The 18,700-nt window shown below is 52.7% G+C and overlaps 1 protein-coding gene across 3 annotated transcripts; it reads right to left on the minus strand.

The window, feature by feature from the left end:
• Positions 1 to 360: 360 nt before the first annotated feature.
• CSF3R (colony stimulating factor 3 receptor) lies at positions 361 to 17,913 on the minus strand. Of its 3 annotated transcripts, none has more exons than XM_030941637.1 (17): positions 17,413 to 17,913; positions 16,103 to 16,165; positions 14,054 to 14,137; positions 10,319 to 10,615; positions 8,095 to 8,218; positions 7,766 to 7,953; positions 6,851 to 7,020; positions 6,572 to 6,725; positions 6,400 to 6,473; positions 5,750 to 5,963; positions 3,970 to 4,158; positions 3,475 to 3,576; positions 2,390 to 2,536; positions 2,138 to 2,278; positions 1,874 to 1,967; positions 1,546 to 1,624; positions 361 to 1,144 (listed from the first exon to the last, which is right to left on the minus strand). In XM_030941637.1, exons 3-17 carry the CDS (start codon positions 14,115 to 14,117, stop codon positions 674 to 676), a joined length of 2,508 nt encoding a protein of 835 aa, XP_030797497.1. In that variant the 5' UTR covers positions 14,118 to 14,137; positions 16,103 to 16,165; positions 17,413 to 17,913; the 3' UTR covers positions 361 to 673. The 3 variants fall into 3 exon arrangements, with proteins under 3 accessions (XP_030797497.1, XP_010358737.2, XP_030797496.1); XM_010360435.2 differs by having other exon boundaries at positions 1,546 to 1,627; XM_030941636.1 differs by having other exon boundaries at positions 1,546 to 1,627; positions 14,054 to 14,344; positions 17,413 to 17,563.
• Between the last annotated feature and the right edge of the window lie 787 nt (positions 17,914 to 18,700).

An 18,700-nucleotide genomic window follows, 5' to 3' on the forward strand; every position in this document is an offset into this window, starting at 1 on the left:
TGGAGCTCTCTGAGGGTGAACTGAGCTGAGTCATTTGCACAGGGCCTCGATGCTGAGAGCTAGCGGAAGGAAGGGAAGGAAGGGAAAGGAAGGAAGGAAGGGAAAGGGAGGAAAGAAGGGAAAGGGAGGAAAGAAGGGAAAGGGAGGAAAGAAGGGAAAGGGAGGAAGGAAGGGAGGGGGGAAGGAAGAGAGGGAGGGGGGAAGGGAGGGAGGGGGGAAGGAAGGGAGGGAGGGGGGAAGGGAGGGAGGGAGGGGGGAAGGGAGGGAGGGGGGAAGGAAGGGAGGGAGGGGGGAAGGACCAACTCTGAGAAGTTTCCCCCTGACTGCTGGGCCCTGAAAAATAAATAGCAGAGACTCAGGTACACCCAAGAGTGTCTATAAACAATAACAAAAACTCCAAACCAAAAGCTAGTTTACAATAGTGAAGTTATAGGAAACAAGTACAAAAGGCCATTGGGTGGGGCCGGATGGAGCATGATCTGGTCCTTAAAGTATGAAGATTGCCTGGGAGGCCCAGCCTATGGAGACTGGCGGGAGAGGGGATGCTGGTGGCTGGAGATGGGGAGAACCTGGGCTGGGGTAGTTTTTAGTCATGGGCTTCTGGACCCTCCCCTCTCCTCCAGCTAGCTCAGGCCTTTAAGAGGCAGGCCCAAGAAGGGAACCCCAGGAAGCCCTAGAAGCTCTCTAGCCCCTCCACCCCATGGACCCGGATCCCCTGCAGGAGGGGGAAGTCGAGCAGTGGCCCAAAGACACAGTCGTCCTCCTGGCTTGGGGCTGGGGTTACCAGGGTCCCCAGGGGGCTGGCCTGGAACCAGAGGTTCTCATAGGACTTGGGGCTGGGGGTGAGGCCCGCCAAGAGGGGCTGAGTGGAGTCGCAGCGGAGATAGTGCCCTGGCCCTGGGCTTGTGGGGCTGCCCAGCAGCTGCCCGTAGAGGACCTGATCGCTGGTGCCGGACTGGGATTGGGGCTGGGTGGGAGCTGCTCTTGGGTCCCCCTGGAGCACATAGGTCTGGACCAGAGTGGGGAGGCCACAGGTCTCTGAGCTGTTATGGGACTCCCAGGGCAGTGGCTTCTTCTCGTCCTCCTCCAGCACTGTGAGCTTGGTGATGGGTGGCATGCCGAGGCCGGGCAGCTGGAAGGCCTCCTGCACACAAGGATGTGGGGTGAGGGCATGGCTCCTTTCAGATGTCTGCCCCAGCCACCGTCCCTGTCTGGGTCCAGGCAGTTGTGGGGGACATTCCTGCTGTTACTGCTGGAACACAAAGGGTTCCACTTGCAAAGCACTGGTATGTTCCTCACACATGCCTGACATATGCCATGCACCGTTCGGACTCAGCATGGTCAGTTTTTCCATATCACAGGGAGGTGACCGAGGCTTTGAGATGGACAGAGCTGGGATTCAAACTTGGGTCTGCTTCACTCCAAAGGGAGGGGATGTTGCCGGAAGTCACAGGAAGACCTGAGTATTTGGCTTCAGAAGGTGTCCCTTCACTGAGCCTGGGCTGACATCCCCACCTCATTTCCCTCTCCCTCCTGGATTCTCACCTCTTCCATGATAGTGGGCACCCAGGAGCCCAGGCTGCTGTGAGCTGGGTCTGGGACACTTGGCCAGAGGGGATTCTTCCTGCTGGAGAGGAGGGCAGGTGGAGGCTGGGTCAGACATACCCTCCAATCTTTCCATCCTTTGTCCCACCCATCCCATCTGAAGAGATGCAGCTGCCCTTAGTGCAGAGAGAAGAAGCTGGGGGCTGGGACTCTCAGACATGGGCCCCAAAGTTTGGGAAGGTTGGAAGGGACTTAGATGGGCCCACCTCGACCTGAGGTTCCCTGTGGGTGGGGGATGCAGGATCTCAGGTCTCTCAAAGGGACTCACCTGGGGCTGCAGCAGAGCCAGGCAGTTCCACAGAGGCAGGAGAGCAAGAGCAGGAGGCCGAACAGGCCCAGGAGGATGTGTAGCTCGGATCCCTCTGCAGTGAGGGCAGAGCCGGAAGAAGTTAGAATGCATGTGGGGAAGGCTGGGTCTCCTCCCTCCGACCAGGGGATTCAAAGTCAGTCCCCATCTACTCTCAAAATCAGCATCCTTTGGGTGGGGTACCCTTCCAATAGCCATCTCTGCCCAGCCCTCGTCTCCCCTTACCTGGGATCAAGGTCATCAGGGTGAGGACTGTACTGTTGGTGGCCCCGGCCTGGCTGGCAGCCATGAGGTGAATGTGATACAGACTGGCGGGCTCCAGGCCATGGAGGACAAAGCCATGGGAAGAGGCATTCAGGATGGTGGCTGGGAGGGTTGTACGGTCAGCATAGGCCTGGATGCTGAAGCTGCCTCCATGGCAGCTGAGCACCCCCTCCTGGGCCTTCTGGGGCTGTGGGGAACTGAGGATAGACTCACAGAACGACTGGTTTTGAGTATTGGTCCAGAAGATGGTGTAGTGGGTAAGGGGGCTCTTCCCCAGCTCAGGGGGCTCAGGCACCCACTCCAGCTGTGCCCAGGTCTTGCCAATGTGCTTTAGATGCAGCTCTGGGGCATGGCAGGGGGCTGTGGGAAGAGAGAGGTGTGGGAGTTGAAGGGAGTGGGGCAGAGCAAGAGCCCGATTGGACTTCTTGTAGCTTCCCAGGCACTGTGGGGTGGGTGAGAAAAGAGTCCAAGGGGACTCATGCCCAAGCCTCATTTTTCCAGGGATTTAATCCAGATTCCACCTACTGCTATTAAATATCTGAGCCAGGATTTGAACCTGGCTCTGCTTGACTCTGGAGCCTCACTTTTCTGATTTCTACCAGGCCTGATTTCATCTGATTTACTCTCTGATTTCTGCCACTCACTCTCCAAATTTATGCCAGGTCCTCTGTCCAATTTCTTTTGCTTTTGTTTTTGAGACAGGGGCTCGCTCTGTCACCCAGGCTGGAGTACAGTGGTGCCATCTTGGCTCACTACAGCCTCAACCTCTTGGGCAATCCAATCCTCCCACCTCAGCCTCTCAAGTAGCTGGGGTTACAGGCACACACCACTGCACCCAGCTAATTTTTGGTTGATTGGCTGGTTGGTTGATTTATTTATTTATTTTTCTGTAGAGACAAGGTTGCCTAGGCTGGTCTCAAACTCTTGAGCTCAGGGGATCTGCCTGCCCTGGCCTCTCAGAGTGTTAGGATTATAGGTGTGAGCCACTGCATCCGGCCCCTCTGTCCAATTTCTGTTACATATAACACTTTATTTTTGTCTGGGAAATGGATTGATTTTTGCCAGGTTTGCTCCTTGAATTGTGCCAACTCTCTACTCAATTTTTATCACAGCACCTGATTTCTGTCCAGCTGTAGGGATCCAGTGTTAGTTAAGCCAGGGGATTGGGAGAGATCCTCTCCAGGGCCGAAAGTATGGTAAGAAGGCAATGTTCCCTATACTGCTGATTGCTGGGGACCAGGCAGAGCCTTGGGAGAGAGAGGAGAGGATTCTGGAAAGGGGCCTGGTGGTTGACGAACCCATTTCTTGGGAGTAGGCATAGACATGCTGGGAGGGTCCCATGGCGTCCTGGTACAAGGGAGTCACAGTGATCTCATAGAGCTGAAAGGGCCTGATGTTCTCTGTAGAGAGAAAATGAGGTAGGCATTCCTGTTAGGGGCTAACCTGTGCTAATGATCAGGAGCTAGCCTCAGACCTCTAGTCAGGGCTAACCTGGCCTCATGATTCAGGGTTAACCTCCGCAATATCTTCTTTAGATCATTTGATGAGAATTAGGGAAGAAAAGTAGAAGAGAGAGCTAGAAGGGTGGCAGGGTCAGGGCTATAGAAAAAGGATCAGGTTAGACTAAGGAAGAACTTCCTGATTATGAGGATATGAAATGAGAACAGTGAAGGATCAAGAAAGGCTGGAGAATCCATGTCTCTTGGGCAGTTCAGGTTGCCCCATGCCTATTGTCAGACAAGCACTGCCTCCCTTTGTCCCTGGCCCTGCACGACTTTCCAGGCCAGCCTTACCCTGCAGCAGAAACCCCGTGGCGCTCCCATTCTGTTCCATCCTCCAGGTCTTGTTGCTATTGCTCGTGCTGGGGGGGCTCAGTCCCCACTCAATCACATAGCCCTGAGGCCATGGACTGGGGGGCTCCCAGCCCACCCAGAGGCTGTGAGGGTCTTGGGCCATGGCATGGAGTCTGGTCAGGGCTGGGCCTGGAGACAGGGTGGGAAATGGTGGAATGAAGGTGAAAAGAATGCAGGCCCTGGAGCCAGAAGCCTGGGTTCAAATCCTGGCTTTGCTACTTACAGGCTGGGTGACCTTTGGTAGGTCAACATCTGAGCCTCAGTTTCCTCATCTGTAAAGTGGAAATGATGATAAAAGTTCCTACCTCATAGGGTCTCAGTGCAGATTAAATGACTTGATGCACAAAACAAGCCCGGCACAGTGCCTGGCGCAGAGTAGTTCTTGTTAGTGATAATAGCTAACACTCTTTGGTTCTTGGTATGTGTCAGGCGTAGTCCTTGATATATTTTATTTTAGTTTACTTTTTACTTTACCTTACTTTATTTTATTTTATTTTTATGTGGAGACTTGCTCTGTCACCTAAGCTGAAGTGCAGTGGCGCCATCTTGGCTCATTGCAACGTCTGCCTCCCTGGTTCAAGTGATTCTCCTGCCTCAGCCTCCCAAGTAGCTGAGATTATAGGCAACCGCCACCATGCCTGGCTAATTTTTGTATTTTTAGTAGAGATGGGGTTTCACTATGTTGGCCAGGCTGGTCTTGACCTCCTGACCTCAGGTGATCTGCCCGCCTCAGCCTCCCAAAGTGCTGGGATTACAGGCATGAGCCACTGTACTGGACTCCTTGATATATTTTAATTCACTGAGTCCTCTAATAGTCATACCCAGGAAGTACTACTCTTGTTCCCATTTTATTAATGAGAAAACTGAGAGACACAGAGAAGTTAAGAAACTTATCTAAGATCGCACAGCTAGTAAGTGGGAATATTAGCTATGATTATTGTTATTGTGATTATTCGTCCCACCTGGCAAGGACCCATGTTTAGGGAAAGCAATGGGTGGTGGCAGCTGATCTGAGAATGAGCAATGAACTCATAGACCATGTTCCAGGTGGAAAAGCCTGGGGCTTTCTCTCTTGGCTTTCTTGGCAGAATGGGCTGTGTGTGTGTGTGTGTGTGTGAGAGAGAGAGCTTAACCTGGTTCTGGCTAATGATAATAACAACAGCAGACACATGCAGAGCAGTTACTTTGTGACAGGTACTTGTCTTAACTCATGTACACCCCACGGCACCCCTCAGTAGGTGCTGTTATCATCGCCATCTGCTAGATGTGTAAACAGAGGCTGGGGACGGGATGTAACTTGCTCAGGTCACACTGTTAGCAAGTGATAGGACTAGATTTTTTTTTTTTTTTTGAGGTGGAGTCTCCTTCTGTTGCCCAGGCTAGAGTGCAATGGTGCAATCTCAGCTTGTTGCAACTTCCGCCTCCCAGGTTCAAGCAATTCTCCTGCCTCAGCCTCCCGAGTAGCTGGGATTACAGGTGCCCGCCACCATGCCTGGCTAATTTTTGTATTTTTAGTAGAGATGGGGTTTCACCATGTTGGCCAGGCTGGTCTTGAACTCCTGACCTCAGATGATCTGCCCACCTCAGCCTCCCAAAGTGCTGGGATTATAGGTATGAGCCACCGCCCCCGGCTAAGGGGACTAGATTTGAACCCAGGCAGTCTAGCCTTTGAATTGGTGCGCTTGACCTCTGTGTTCTTCTGGCCGCCAGCCCCCTTTACCTCTGCTCTCTGAGAAGACCACCGGGGTGGGACGGGAGGTCCCGGCTGAGTTATAGGCCACAAGGGCCACCTCCTGGGCTTCTGAAGGCAGGGGGAAGGTGCAGCTGAGCTCTGTGGTGTTGCAGAGGGGCAGGATGGCCCCAGCCTGGCCTGAGGGTCTCCAAGAAACCACATAACCTTGGATCTGTCCGCTGTCTTCCTCCAGGGGCACTGGCTGCGGGGCAGAGGAGGAAAAAGAGAAGGGGATGTGCAGCTCATCTTGAATCGAGGAGAGCCTCTAGGTAGGGTGGATGGATCATACGAACGGAGCCTCCCCAGGCTGGGGCCAGGCTTCTCATCCCCCTCCCCTTTTCCCTCTGTTCCCTTGTGCTAGGTTCTAGGAAGGAGGGCAGGAAGAAACCAGAGGACAGGAAGAAACAAGTCAGTGCACACAGCAGGCTCTTAACTATTCACTGAAGTACCCTGTGACCTGCGTTGTAGTCTCTCCAAAAGCTAACTCAGCTCCCTAGGCACATGCAAATTGCATGCAAATCACATATAAATGCATCCACGCCTCCCAGACCTGTTGCAGTCCTAAGCCTCGGTTTGCAGGGGCCTGTTTGGATTGGAGGAGGTGTCGAGGTGGAGGGATGGCCTTCAGAGGGAGTCACCTTCCAGAACAGCTGCACTGTCCTGGGGTCCAGCTGCCTCTGCCGCCACCATGTGTTCAGTCTGACAGTGGGGGCTGTGGATGGAACAAGAAGAGGGGGTGCCAGTTGGGGAAGGCCCTGAAGCCTGGACTGGATACTGATGGCTGCTGCCAGCCTCTCATCACCTCCTTACCCCGTTCAGTAGTTCTCAGCTCCAGGCTGGGACTCCAGTCGCTCCAGTGGCCAGGCAGGGGCCAGCGGATGCAGCGTATCTGCAGGGTGTAGGCCGTGGCTGGTAGGAGCCCACAGAGCTCATACCGAAGGGCCTCCAATGGCAGGGGGCCCACCTGGTTGGGGGTGGACATGACTATGAGCCTTGGATGGCTGGGTCATTCTAGGGCCAGCTCAAGCCCAACTTACCCTACCCCCTGCCCCCACCACCTCAGGCTCTCCAGGTTGCCCTCTGCCTCACCAGTGCCCAGCTGGCTTCTCCACTCTGCGGCTTATGGCGCAGCTCACACTTCTGATTTATGTGCAGGGCTGGCTGCCATGGCTCCCAGCACAACTGTAGGCAGCCTGCCTGGGGAGGGGCCGCTTCAGGGCTGGGGTCCATGGTCCGCAGCATGGGGGGCTCCAGTTTCACTGCAAGGAGTGGGACTGTCAGAAAGTCTCCCTGCCCCACCCTAGAGGGCTCTGTTTTAGCTCCCTCTTGTCTCCCTGTCTGCAGTTCACCATCTGTCCACGTTGCTAATGGCCGGTTTCTGTGGTTCCTCTTTCTGTGTCTTTGTTTCTCTCTAGGTGTCTGTTTCTGCTCTTGCCCCAGGGCTTTTGCACTGATTGTTACTTCTGCTTGAAATGTTTTCTCTCCAGATATCCAGCAGCTTGCTCCCTCATTTCCTTCAAGGATCTGCTCAATTGTCATCCTCTTAGTGAGGCTTTATTGACAAGCCTATTGAAATAGCCAGTGCTCCCCTTCCCCTCTCTCTCTATGCCCTTCCCCTCCTTTAATTTCTCCTTTCTGCTTATTGCCATCTGAAACTCTATCTTATTTTTCCCCCCACTGGAATCTAACATTCTGAGGGCAGGATTTTTGATGCTTTGTATCCCCAGTACCTAGGGCAGTGCCTAACACGTAGTGGGTGCTTCAGGAAATGCGCTGAAAGCATGACTGAATGTGCCTCCTTGCCTCTGTGTCTTCCTGTCTCTGGGTCTGTGTCACCATTTCTCTGTCTCCAGCTGCACCTCTCTTTGTCTCTGTCCCTCTCCTCTGCCTCTGTCTCTAGGTCTTCCAGTGTCGTCTTGTCTGTTGCTGGTTCTGTGTTTCCCTCTCCCTTCCTCTCAGTGTCTGCCCATTTTGGGGACCCCCTCCCTCCCCTGCATCACCCACCAACGTCCATGGGCTGAAGGCACAGTTGTGGGGACATGCTGGTCCCCAGCGCATTCTCCGCCTGCACCCAGATGCCCATATTCTGGTACAACAGCAGGTGTCTGCGTGGGATGGAGCAGTGGCTCTGCCCGTCCTCGGGCACGCAGTCCAGGATGGAGTCCCCTTGGGTCTGACAGTTGCCCCGGCTCCTGCCAATAGTCCAGGCTTGGGTGCCAAGCAGAGGTAGAAAGCGAGGCTCCCTTCTCCCTCCCAGAGGTGTGCCCAACATCCTACCCATGCCCCACCCCAGAATCCAAAGGGAGGCGACCAGGGTGGGGGCCCCTCCTCACTTGAAGCTCTTCAGAGTGAAGCTGGTGGGTAGGTGGGTCTCAGGTCCTGGCTCCCACTGGCAGATGAGGCTGCTGGTTGTGAGGTTCATGAGGCAGGAGAGGTTGCGGGGTATGGCTGGAGGGTCTGCATGTGGGTGGGAAGAGTGTGAGGGCTTTGGGTGGGACCACTCAGAAAGCACCCTCTGGGACTAGCTGGCCATGTTGCCTTGCCCTGGCTTGGTTCCTCTGTTGTCACCTTGTCTGTCCCCCCGTCTCCAGGCAGAGTGGCTCTGGAAGGGCAGCCCTGGGGGAAGCTAAGTCGCAGGCATGTACAGGGGCAAGCCTCACAGACCCCCAGCAGCCCAGTGGTGGCCCACTTCCAAGTCCCCCAACTCCAGACGCTTTGTCAGTGACAGTGTAGTGTTTGGGTTTTCATCCTGGTCCTGCCATTCATTAGCCCTGTGATCCTGAAGTTATTTAACTGCTCTGTGCCTCAGCATCCTCATCTGTAAAATGGGGATAATGGTAAAATCCCACCCCCTAGTGTTGTCATGAGGGCTAAATGACTCACTCTACATGAAGTGCTCAGAACAGTGCCTGACATACAGGAAATGCTACATAAGTTTTAGCAGTGGCCATTACTGATGCTTTTTTTTGAGGCGGAGTCTCGCTCTGTCACCCAGGCTGGAGTGCAGTGGCCGGATCTCGGCTCACTGCAAACTCCGCCTCCCGGGTTCACGCCATTCTCCTGCCTCAGCCTCCCGAGTAGCTGGGACTACAGGCGCCCGCCACCTCGTCCGGCTAGTTTTTTGTATTTTTTTTAGTAGAGACGAGGTTTCACCGTGTTAACCAGGATGGTCTCGATCTCCTGACCTCGTGATTCGCCCGTCTCGGCCTCCCAAAGTGCTGGGATTACAGGCTTGAGCCACCGCGCCCGGCCCTTTTTTTTTTTTTTTTTTGAGACAGAGTCTCACTCTGTGGCCCAGGCTGGAGTGCAGTGGCGCGATCTCGGCTCGCTCGGCTAATTTTTGTATTTTTAGTAGAGACAGGGTTTCTACACGTTGGCCAGGCTGGTCTCAAACTCCTGACCTCAAATGATTCACCCACCACAGGCTCCCAAAGTGCTGGGATTACAGGTGTGAGCCACTGTGCCCGGCCCATTACTGATTCTTAAACAAGAACCTTGGTCTTTGTTTTTTCCTTATGCCTCAACTTGGCACAAACTCCATCTTTCTCAGTTTGAAAGGAAGTTTGAAACGGGGGTGGGGGAGAAGCCAGGGACAAGCCCAGCTGGTAGAGAATGTTCTCCCTGGAGACACCCTCTGATGGCTGAGGACTTGCGCTATGTAGAGTAGTGGTCACCACACTGGCTTTAAAGCCACACTGCCTCCATCCTTATTAATGTGTGACAAGGGCAAGTCATGTACCCTCCCTGACCCTCAGTTTCCTCATCTGCAAAGTGAGGCTACACAGTAGTACCAACTTGTACTACTGTTACCTGATATCATGCCCATAAAGTGCTTATTAGATAAGAGCTCAATAGGTAGTATTCTTTTGTTTTTTGAGACCAATTTTCACTTTTGTTGCCCAGGCTGGAGTGCAGTGGCGTGATCTCGGCTCATTGCAACCTCCACTTCCTGGGTTCGAGCAATTCTCCTGCCTCAGCCTCCCGAGTAGCTGGGATTACAGGCGCCCGCCACCACGCCCGGCTAATTTTTTGTGTTTTTAGTAGAGACAGGGTTTCACCATGTTGGCCAGGCTGGTCACAAACTCCTGACCTCAGGTGATCCGCCTGCCTTGGCCTCCCAAAGTGCTGGAATTACAGGCGTGAGCCACCGCGCCCGGCCGGTAATATTCTTTTTTTTTTTTTTTTTTGAGACGGAGTCTCGCTCTGCTGCCCAGGCTGGAGTGCTGTGGCCGTATCTCAGCTCACTGCAAGCTCCGCCTCCCGGGTTTACGCCATTCTCCTGCCTCAGCCTCCCGAGTAGCTGAGACTACATTAGCTGGGACTATAGGCGCCCGCCACCTCGCCCGGTTTTTTAATTTTTTTGTACTTTTTAGTAGAGACGGGGTTTCACCGTGTTAGTCAGGATGGTCTCGATCTCCTGACCTCGTAATCCGCCCATCTCGGCCTCCCAAAGTGCTGGGATTACAGGCTTGAGCCACCGGGCCCGGCCTAATATTCTTATTAGTATTGGCAGGAGGGTGTTGGAGGCAGAGTAGTTGGATGGCTGGAGGGACTTACAGCCTGCACGCAGCTCAACCTGGTCCAGGATCTGCAGGCTGTTGCCCCAGTTCAGGCAGCAGGAAAGAAAGGCCCGAGTGTGGTTGAGGTGGGGCAGGGTGATGGTAGATTGCTGGGTCCCATCAGACAGACGCTGCTGCCTGCCCCCGGGCTGAAGCTCTGCTCCCAGTCTCCACAGAATCTGTGGCTCCAGGTCCAGATGGCTGCAGTTCTGCTTGATGATGCAGGAGGCTGTGATGGGATCCCCCAGGTGGACAATGGGGGCTGAGACACTGACGTGCCCGCACTCCTCCAGACCTGGGGTGGAAGAGAATGGGCCAGGAACGACTCCTCTGCCTAGCAGAGCTGGGCTATAATCTAGGCCTTTGTACTCCTAGACTCAGGGCCCTCACCTTCCTTTCTCACCCTTCAAGACATGGGGGCTGGAAATGGAAGGATGTGGACGGAGACTTCGAGAGGCTACGGAGGTAAGACAGAGATAGTGCTGTGCCACTAACTGTTTATCAGCCAGCTTGGCAGAGAAAAGCAGACCCTGGTTTGTAGCGTGTGCCTTTCCATGGTGTAAATACTCTCACTGTAGCTGATTTCAGCCTACTGAAGTGACATCATTGATCGGGGAGTTGGGAAGAGATGTTCCCAATTAGTGTTTGCAAGCCAGCACCAGCACACCACCAGATGGAGACTGTTAACTCCCCATTGCCCTCCCCAAGGATGGTGCAAGCAGTGATTAGAGTGATAAGAACCCATAACCACAGCAATCTTTTCACAATTCAAATCTGATTCTGCTACCCCATCTCCATCGCAGCACTTCAATGGCACATTATTGCTCTGAAAGGAGTATGGTGTGATGGATGAGTGTGGATGTTGGGACTAGACTGCCTCGGTTTAAATTCTGGTTCTATTGCTTATTAATTACATGATCCTGGTATATTTCTGAGATTTTCTGTGCCTCAGTTTTCTCATCTGTAAAATGGGGATAAAATCATCCCTACCTTAGTGTTGCTGGAAGGATTACATGCGATAACATATGGAAGGCATTTAGAGCAGTGTCTGGCATGTGAGTATGTGCTGCAATCATTAGGATAAAGACTCAAATCCTTCACCTAGCTCTTGTGGCCTGGCCCCTGCCTGACCCTCTCAGTTCCAGCTTATACCGGTCTCTCAGCTCCAGCCATTCTGGCTCATTCTTGCTATTCTTTGAAAACTCCATAATCTTTCCAATCTCTGGATCTTTGCACCTGCTGTGTGTGTTTTTTGTTTTGTTTTGTTTTGGTTTTCTTTTTCTTTTTTTTCTTCAAGGTCTTGCTCGTCACTCAGGCTGGAGTGAAGTGGCATAATCATGGCTCACTGCACCCTTGACCTCCTAGGCTCAAGTGATCCTCCCACCTCAGCCTCCTGAGTAGCTGGGACTACAGGTTCATGCCAGCATACCTTGCTAATTTTTTGATTTTGTTTTTTTTTCGTGTGTGTGTAGAGATGAGGTTTCACTATGTTGGCCAGGCTAATCTTGAACTCCTGGGCTTAAGCAGTCCTCCTGCCTCAGCCTCCCAAAGTGCTGGGACTACAGATGTGAGCCTCTGTGCCCAGCCTGCTGTTCTTTTTGGAGGGACTCTTCTTTCTCTCTCCCACCCCTGTTTCACCTGGTTAATGCTTAGGCATCTTGAAGAAACCAGGCCAGGCACTAACGAACTGGAGGAGGCCAAGGTCCCTGTACTTCCTCAAAGCTCTTATTATCCTTCATAATTATAGAGTCTTATGATTATTTACTTATCTATCACTCCAGCTAGACTATAAATTCTGTGAGGCCAGCAGACCTTGGCTGTTTGCTTATTACTGTATTCCCAGTGCCTAGTACAGAGTAGGACCTTCATGAATATTTATTATTATTATTTTGAGATGGAGTTTTGCTGTCACCCAGGCTGGAGTGCAATGGCGCAATCTCAGCTCACTGCAACCTCTGCCTCTTGGGTTCAAGCGATTCTCCTGCCTCAGCCTCCCAAGTAGCTGGGGCTACAGGCACGCACCATCATGCCCAGCTAATGTTTTTTTTGTATTTTTAGTAGAGATGGGGTTTCACCATGCTGGCCAGGCTGGTCTTGATCTCATGACCTTGTGATCCACCCTCTTCAGCCTCCCAAAGTGCTGGAATTACAGGCATGAGCCACCGCACCCGGTCGATGAATTTTTTTTGATAAATAAATGAACAAATAAACATACACTTTGCCTGCAATGCTTTCTGTCCTCTCTCAGGTTTTCTTAGGCCTGTTTTACTGATGGGGATGCGAAGACCCTGAGAGGAGAAGCAGTTTGCCCAGGGTCACAGAACAAGTTCATGATTCTCAGCAAAGGGCTTCTACTACTTCACAGACTCAGGATTTCAGGCTGGAAGGAAATTTACCAGGTTGTTTGCTTCAAAACTCTACCTGATGCTCTGCCCTCTACAGCAGAGCTTGAGTGGCCTTTTTTTGTATGGCCTAACAACTAAGAATGTTCCTTACATTTTTAAAGAGTTAAAAACAAACAAAACAAAAACCAAATAAAAACATGCAACAGGCCTGGGCGCTGTGGCTCACGCCTGTAATCCCAGCACTTTGGGAGGCCGAGGTGGGCGGATCACCTGAGGTCAGAAGTTTGAGACCAGCCTGGCCAACGTGGTGAAACCCCGTTTCTACTAAAAATACAAAAATAAGCCAGGCCTGGTGGCAGGCGCCTGTAATCCCAGCTATTCAGGAGACTGAGGCAGGCGAATCACTTGAACCCGGCAGGCAGAGGTTGCAGGGAGCCGAGATTGCACTACTGTACTTCAGCCTGGGCAACAGAGTGAGACTCGGTCTCAAAAAAACAAAACAAAAAAACCCCTGAAAAAACAGAAACATGCAATAGGCAGGGCATGGCAGCTCATGCTTGTAATCCCCATCCTTTGGGAGGTCAGGGCAGGTGGATTACTGGAACCCAGGAGTTCGAGACCAGCATGGCAAAACTACATCTCTACAAAAAATACAAAAACATTAGCTGGGTGTAGTGGCATGCCCTGTACTACCTTGGAGGCTGAGGCGGGATGATCACTTGAGCCCAGGAGGTTGAGGGTGCAGTGAGCTGTGATTGTGCCACTGCACTCCAGCCTGGGCAACAGAGGCAGACCCTGTCTCAAAAACAAACAAACAAACAAACAAACAAACAAACAAACAAGGAACAGAGAGAGTATGTGGCCTGCAAAGCCTAAACATTACTGTCAGACAAAGTTTGCCAACCCCTGCTGCACAGCATCTTTGTCAATCCTGGCTTCAGCTTGCATACCTCTGGGGATGAGAAGTTCTCTACCTCTCAAGACAGAGTTTCCATAGTTGGTAACCAAGCTCTGCCTGGGCTTCTTTATTTCAGGATGAAACCTGTCCCCTTGTAGCTTCCGTCCTGATCCCTTTGCTGCCCACCAAGGCTACATAGGACCCATGGGTTCCTTCTGACAGCTTGGTAGAGATTTGTGGACAAGATCTGCGCCCCACTGGCCTTTTCCAGGATGACCAGCCCGGGTCGTCTCACCATTCCTCTTGGGTGGTGGTTTGCCTGTGGAAGTCTGTGGGTGGGATGCCAGCTACCCCATATCTGTGGCTCAGTCTTGAGTCTTTTGGGATTCTCTGGGAATCCCAGGAGCCATGTGGCAGTGCAAGAAAATTCCCAATATCTCTCCTTGTAACTTCCCCTCACCACTGCACCCTCATCCTTGGCCATACTCACTTCCGGGGAGCAGCAGGATGATCAGGGCAGCCCAAGTCAGGCTGCAGGTTCTCAGCCTTGCCATAGTGCCAACTTGATGTTCACCTGGAGGCAGGAGGTTTGTTTAAGACCATGGGCTTTGGAGTCAGAGCTGATCTTAATCCTTGTCTGTCACTGTGCAGCTTTGACTAGGTTGCTTGGCTTCTCTGAGTCCTTAGTTTCTTTGCAAAATGGAAGTAACAGCAGCCTATACTTCATGGGACTTTGAGAGGAAGACACAAAATGATGCAAGTCAAGGGCTTTGCACAGTGCCTGGAACATAGGAAATGACAGTGATAGCCACTGTTATTATACTTGCCTTCCAGGAAAGAGCAGGGAAAGGACCAGTGAGGAACAGGATTCTTCACCCTTCCCAGCTATCTAAGCTGGGCTCCCCTCAGAGAGCAGAACCTGAGATGAGGAATTGCATGCTGGTAGTTTATTTTGAGAAGATCCTAGCAGCAGATAAGGAGAGGATGAAATGGGGAGAATGAAACAGGGACAGAGAGAAAGCCAACGCAAAGTTACATCATATGTTGGTCACCTCTATGGACAACTGGGGCTCTATCCTGCTGGAACCTTCCCAAGAGCCATGTAGAACACTTCTCAGAGCTGTCCACTGGAGGGTCAATTTATCCCTTGGATGGGAGGGAAGATGGGAAGATTTACCCACTGACTCCTGCCCCCCATTGGTCAAGGGATGCCTCTTGGGGTGTTCACTCCCTGGCACATCCAGGTTGGGCATGCATGAGTACTAGGCAGGTTCTCCTGGAGAAACCATACCAGTGTTGTCAGGGACACTCCCTGGATGAAAGGGAGAACTCTATGGAGCAGCTGAGGCAAGGGGCCGTCAGGTTACACCTGCAGGAAGCTGGCTGCCTCAGCCATATGGGCCTCTGAGAATATCAAGTGGGGCACCCGACAGGTCCAGTATGCTCCCACTTCTGGGCACAGACCTCTGGTGGCCTTCTGGGGTCAGACATCGTATGGTCGCGGCCATAGCACCTGGATGGAGGGTGCCTTGGCTCCAGTCTTAGGAAGTATGCACAGGTTTCTACCACTTGGGTAGGTATCCAGCCTCATCTTCACCCTGCTCCCATTGGGGTCTTGGGGCCAACACCTGATCCTCCAGCACAAGTTGGTGCTCTTGGTGGCAGATTAGTGGGAATTGCTGGTCAACTTGCATGTCCATATCTGGACACATACATGCAGGTAGTGTCCCAGCAGGTCCCTCATGCTCAGCAGGGAGAAAGGTAGGAGAATCCTTTTCTCTCCCTCCCAGACAGAGGTGTGGATAAGAACTGCCCAGATACCCAAGGCTGTTCTTGCTCTCAGGGGCCTTACCCAAACCCCCAGTCTATTCATGTATATTGCAGTATCGGAATACCCAGTGACTGCTAGCCTGTAAGTCTCCTTTGTGCAAATCAGAAAGAAAACACCCCATCCTCAGGACGGGTGCAGCACCACACTAGGACCTGGCAACTAGGGAACAGCCTGGATTTCGGCTCTAGTTACTCCTCAGTTTTGTGCAGTGAGAGACCTGCACAACTATCCCCAGCATCTGTCTACCCGTCGGTGGTTGGTAACCTTCTTACTACAGCATACCAGTTTGATTATCCATCCCCCCCAACACTGGTCAGGGAAGATTTAGCCTCCAAGGCCCAGATTTTGGGACACTGGTTTTCATCTCCATGTGCTTTTGATCATATCCCAGCCCTGTTGCCCTAGCCAGGGTCAGCTTCAGGCCTAGCCTATGCCCTGTGCAGTACCACCATATCTACCCCCACTGGCTCCTGTCCAGAGTACACAACCTAACCCCAAGAGGCCCCGGCATCTTCCTCCTGGGTGCTGGGTGTTGGCCTGCTTGGCCTCAGTCCCTGGTCCTCCACTGCAGCCCTAGACATCCCCCTGCCTGGTTGAGCGGACCTAGGGCCTGTTCAGTCTCACTCTCTGGGGGGCTGATATACAGAGAGCTTTGGAGCCCAGCTCAGATTCAGGTCACCTGACTTGATCTCCAGCTCTGCCACTTACCAGCTGCTTTGTGACCTTGGACAAGTTACTTCACCTTTCCAAGCCGAGCCTCAGTTTCCCCATCTGTGGAAAAGAAAGAACATTAGCACTCACTCCTCAGGGTTGTTGTGAGGATGAAATGAGATGATTATGGTAAAGGCACCTAGCACTGTGCCTGGCATGGAGTTGGCACTCAGCAACCATAGGTTATTTTCACGAGCCAGAAAACGGGTCAGCAGCTCATGGAATCCAGCACAGTTCAGTTCTCGCCTCACCTCTGCCTTCCTCACAGCCTGCGTGGTCACACCTCCCAGCTCTGCCACCTTGCTTTTGTCTATGCCACACTGCACAGTTCCAAAGCCCAATTTCTGGATCCCCTCTTCCTAGCTCCCTGGCCCCCTGGCCCTCCCATCACTGGCCATCTCCGCTGGGCCCTGCAGGTGCTCGCTCCCGCGGCTCAGCACACCTTGATGCCTCCTGGGCGGGCTGCCCTCGCATCCCCTCTTTCTGTTTCTCCCTCATCACACTCAACCCTCTCCCCTCACACTCTCTTCCCCAGTTCACACCCCTGGCCCCCTTGCTGTTTCTACTCTCACCGAGGGAAGGGTGGGGAGGGAGGAGGGGGCTGGGAATAAACAGAGGGGAGAGGCCTTTCCAGATGTGCTGCAGATAAAGAAAAAGAGAGAGAGAGATACAAAGAGTGGCAGAGTGAGGAGGTGACTGAAATCCGCACAGACCAAAATGACAAGAGACCCACCAAGAGGACGACTGAGGCCAGAGAGATGTCGAGAGACACAGAAAAAGGGCCCGATGTACGCTGACCCAGAGAGTGGGGGGCACTCGGAGGCCCGGAGCCTAGGAAGCGGTCTGTTACCAAGAATTTAAGATTCAAGAGATAGCAGGAAATATGCGAGACAGAGAAACTCAGAGAAATAACAAGCCAGAGAGAAGCTGAGGAGGAAAGATGGAAACAGAGAGTGAAATAGAGACCCAGACGGGGAGGGGTTGCGCGGCTGGAACTCAGACACACACGTCCTGAGAGGCAGAGGCATGGGGAGGGGAGAATGATTATGCCTGTCCCCAGCCCAGCTCAGTGTCCTCAAGGAGCTACTTGGATGTGAGTGACTTCCCTGGTGCAATACCCCCCAAAGTAGGGGCATCCTGTGAAAAGAGATTCACTGTCCAGGGCTGGGGTTCCAAAGGACGAATCCTTGGCCCTAGGCCTAGGACCCCGGACATGAACACTTGGCAGAGCTGCGGGGAGTGGCCCCAGGATTCCAGCTCTCCATCAAGCCCAAGGCTCAGCCCCTCTCTAGGGATCCCCTACTCACGTTGGAGCCTCTGGCCCGGCCCCTGCTTGATCTCCTTAGTTTCTCTTCTCCTCGTCAAAAGAAGTTCCTGAAACCAGCTGCAGTCCAGCTTCTCTCCCCGAGCTCTGTCGTTAATGGCTCGGCCTCTGACAGGCCGGGGGCTGGGGATTGCAACACCTTCCGAGCCTCCCTCCTGCCCTCCCTTGTGCCTTCGAGGGCACAGGCAGCCCCTTCCTCCCAGGAAGGAGCCTGTGAGGGAAGCTGGTGAGGCCCGGGCAGCCTTCCTGCCTTGGGGGTCTTAAAGGGCTGGGGAATGTGGCAACGATGTCCCCCTCCCCTGCCTCCGGATTTCCTGAGCTTGAAGCTTTGAGGCTGGGCAGGGCCCAGGCTCCCACCTGGCTGGGTTCCATCCCTATGCCCCCCACCCTCGGGGAGCATCACTTGGAGGCAGACCCTGCCTGGAAGGCTCACCCGGCCCCAAGCCTCTTTTCAGCTCTAGCCTTGGGGCGCACGTCTTCACAGTACTCAGAAGGGTGTGTTCCAGGTTCCACGGAATTTTATAACCCAATACTCACTGCTCCCCTCTTCATTATGTATTCTGCACATTGCCCATAGACCAGGCAGATGGAGAAACAGGAATTCTGGGGGCAAGACAAGAGGATGTCCTGGTGAGGCACGGGGTCCTCATATGTTCACTAAAAATTAGTAATGTTTACCCACAATGGTTCTGCAACACTGAACATTTTGTAATTGAGTGAAATAGACTGCATTTTATGTCTTTTATTGGTCTGTATTCATGATTCCTCTGCAACTACAAACAATTTTCCTTGCATTTTCTGAGAAAGGTTCAAACTGCTCATAGTTTATTGGATTCATGACCCAAAAAAGGTTAGGTACCAACAGACCAGCAGACTGTCCTTAACATATAATCATTTTTAGGGGTCTGGGTCTGGTGTGATGCTGCAGACCAGGGCTGCAGTTCTAGTTCCAGGTCAAATGACCTGACCGCCCACTGCAACCCTCCCAAGATACCCCACAGGCTCTGCCCACTCAGTGAGTCCCATGGACTGTCTTCTTTCAAAATATAACCAGAATCCTGGGTATTCACTGTAAAGTTCAAGTTGGCTCTACGTTCAAATATTTTTATGATAATATATTGGAAAATACAAATATAACTGAAGCCAATACTAGCTAGCTCCCAGCTACCCTCATCTCTTGCCTAGATCATCGCAATAGCCCCCTCCCTGCTCTCCTGCTTCCATTTCATCCTCGTTCCCTCACCTGTCTGTAGTTCCTTCAGCAGCCAGTG

Source organism: Rhinopithecus roxellana, chromosome 12 (assembly GCF_007565055.1).
Source record: "Rhinopithecus roxellana isolate Shanxi Qingling chromosome 12, ASM756505v1, whole genome shotgun sequence".
Taxonomy (NCBI): domain Eukaryota; kingdom Metazoa; phylum Chordata; class Mammalia; order Primates; family Cercopithecidae; genus Rhinopithecus; species Rhinopithecus roxellana.

Bases quoted from the DNA above. Each gene is read 5' to 3' on its own strand.
- CSF3R (XM_010360435.2), bottom strand. From the start codon at position 14,117: ATGGCAAGGCTGAGAACCTGCAGCCTGACTTGGGCTGCCCTGATCATC. The intron at 8,219-10,318 runs GTAAGTCCCTCC...ACCCACATGCAG, and splicing joins GGTTGAGCTGCGTGCAGGCT to ACCCTCCAGCCATACCCCGC. The intron at 4,159-5,749 runs GTAAAGGGGGCT...CCCTGTCTCCAG, and splicing joins GGTCTTCTCAGAGAGCAGAG to GCCCAGCCCTGACCAGACTC.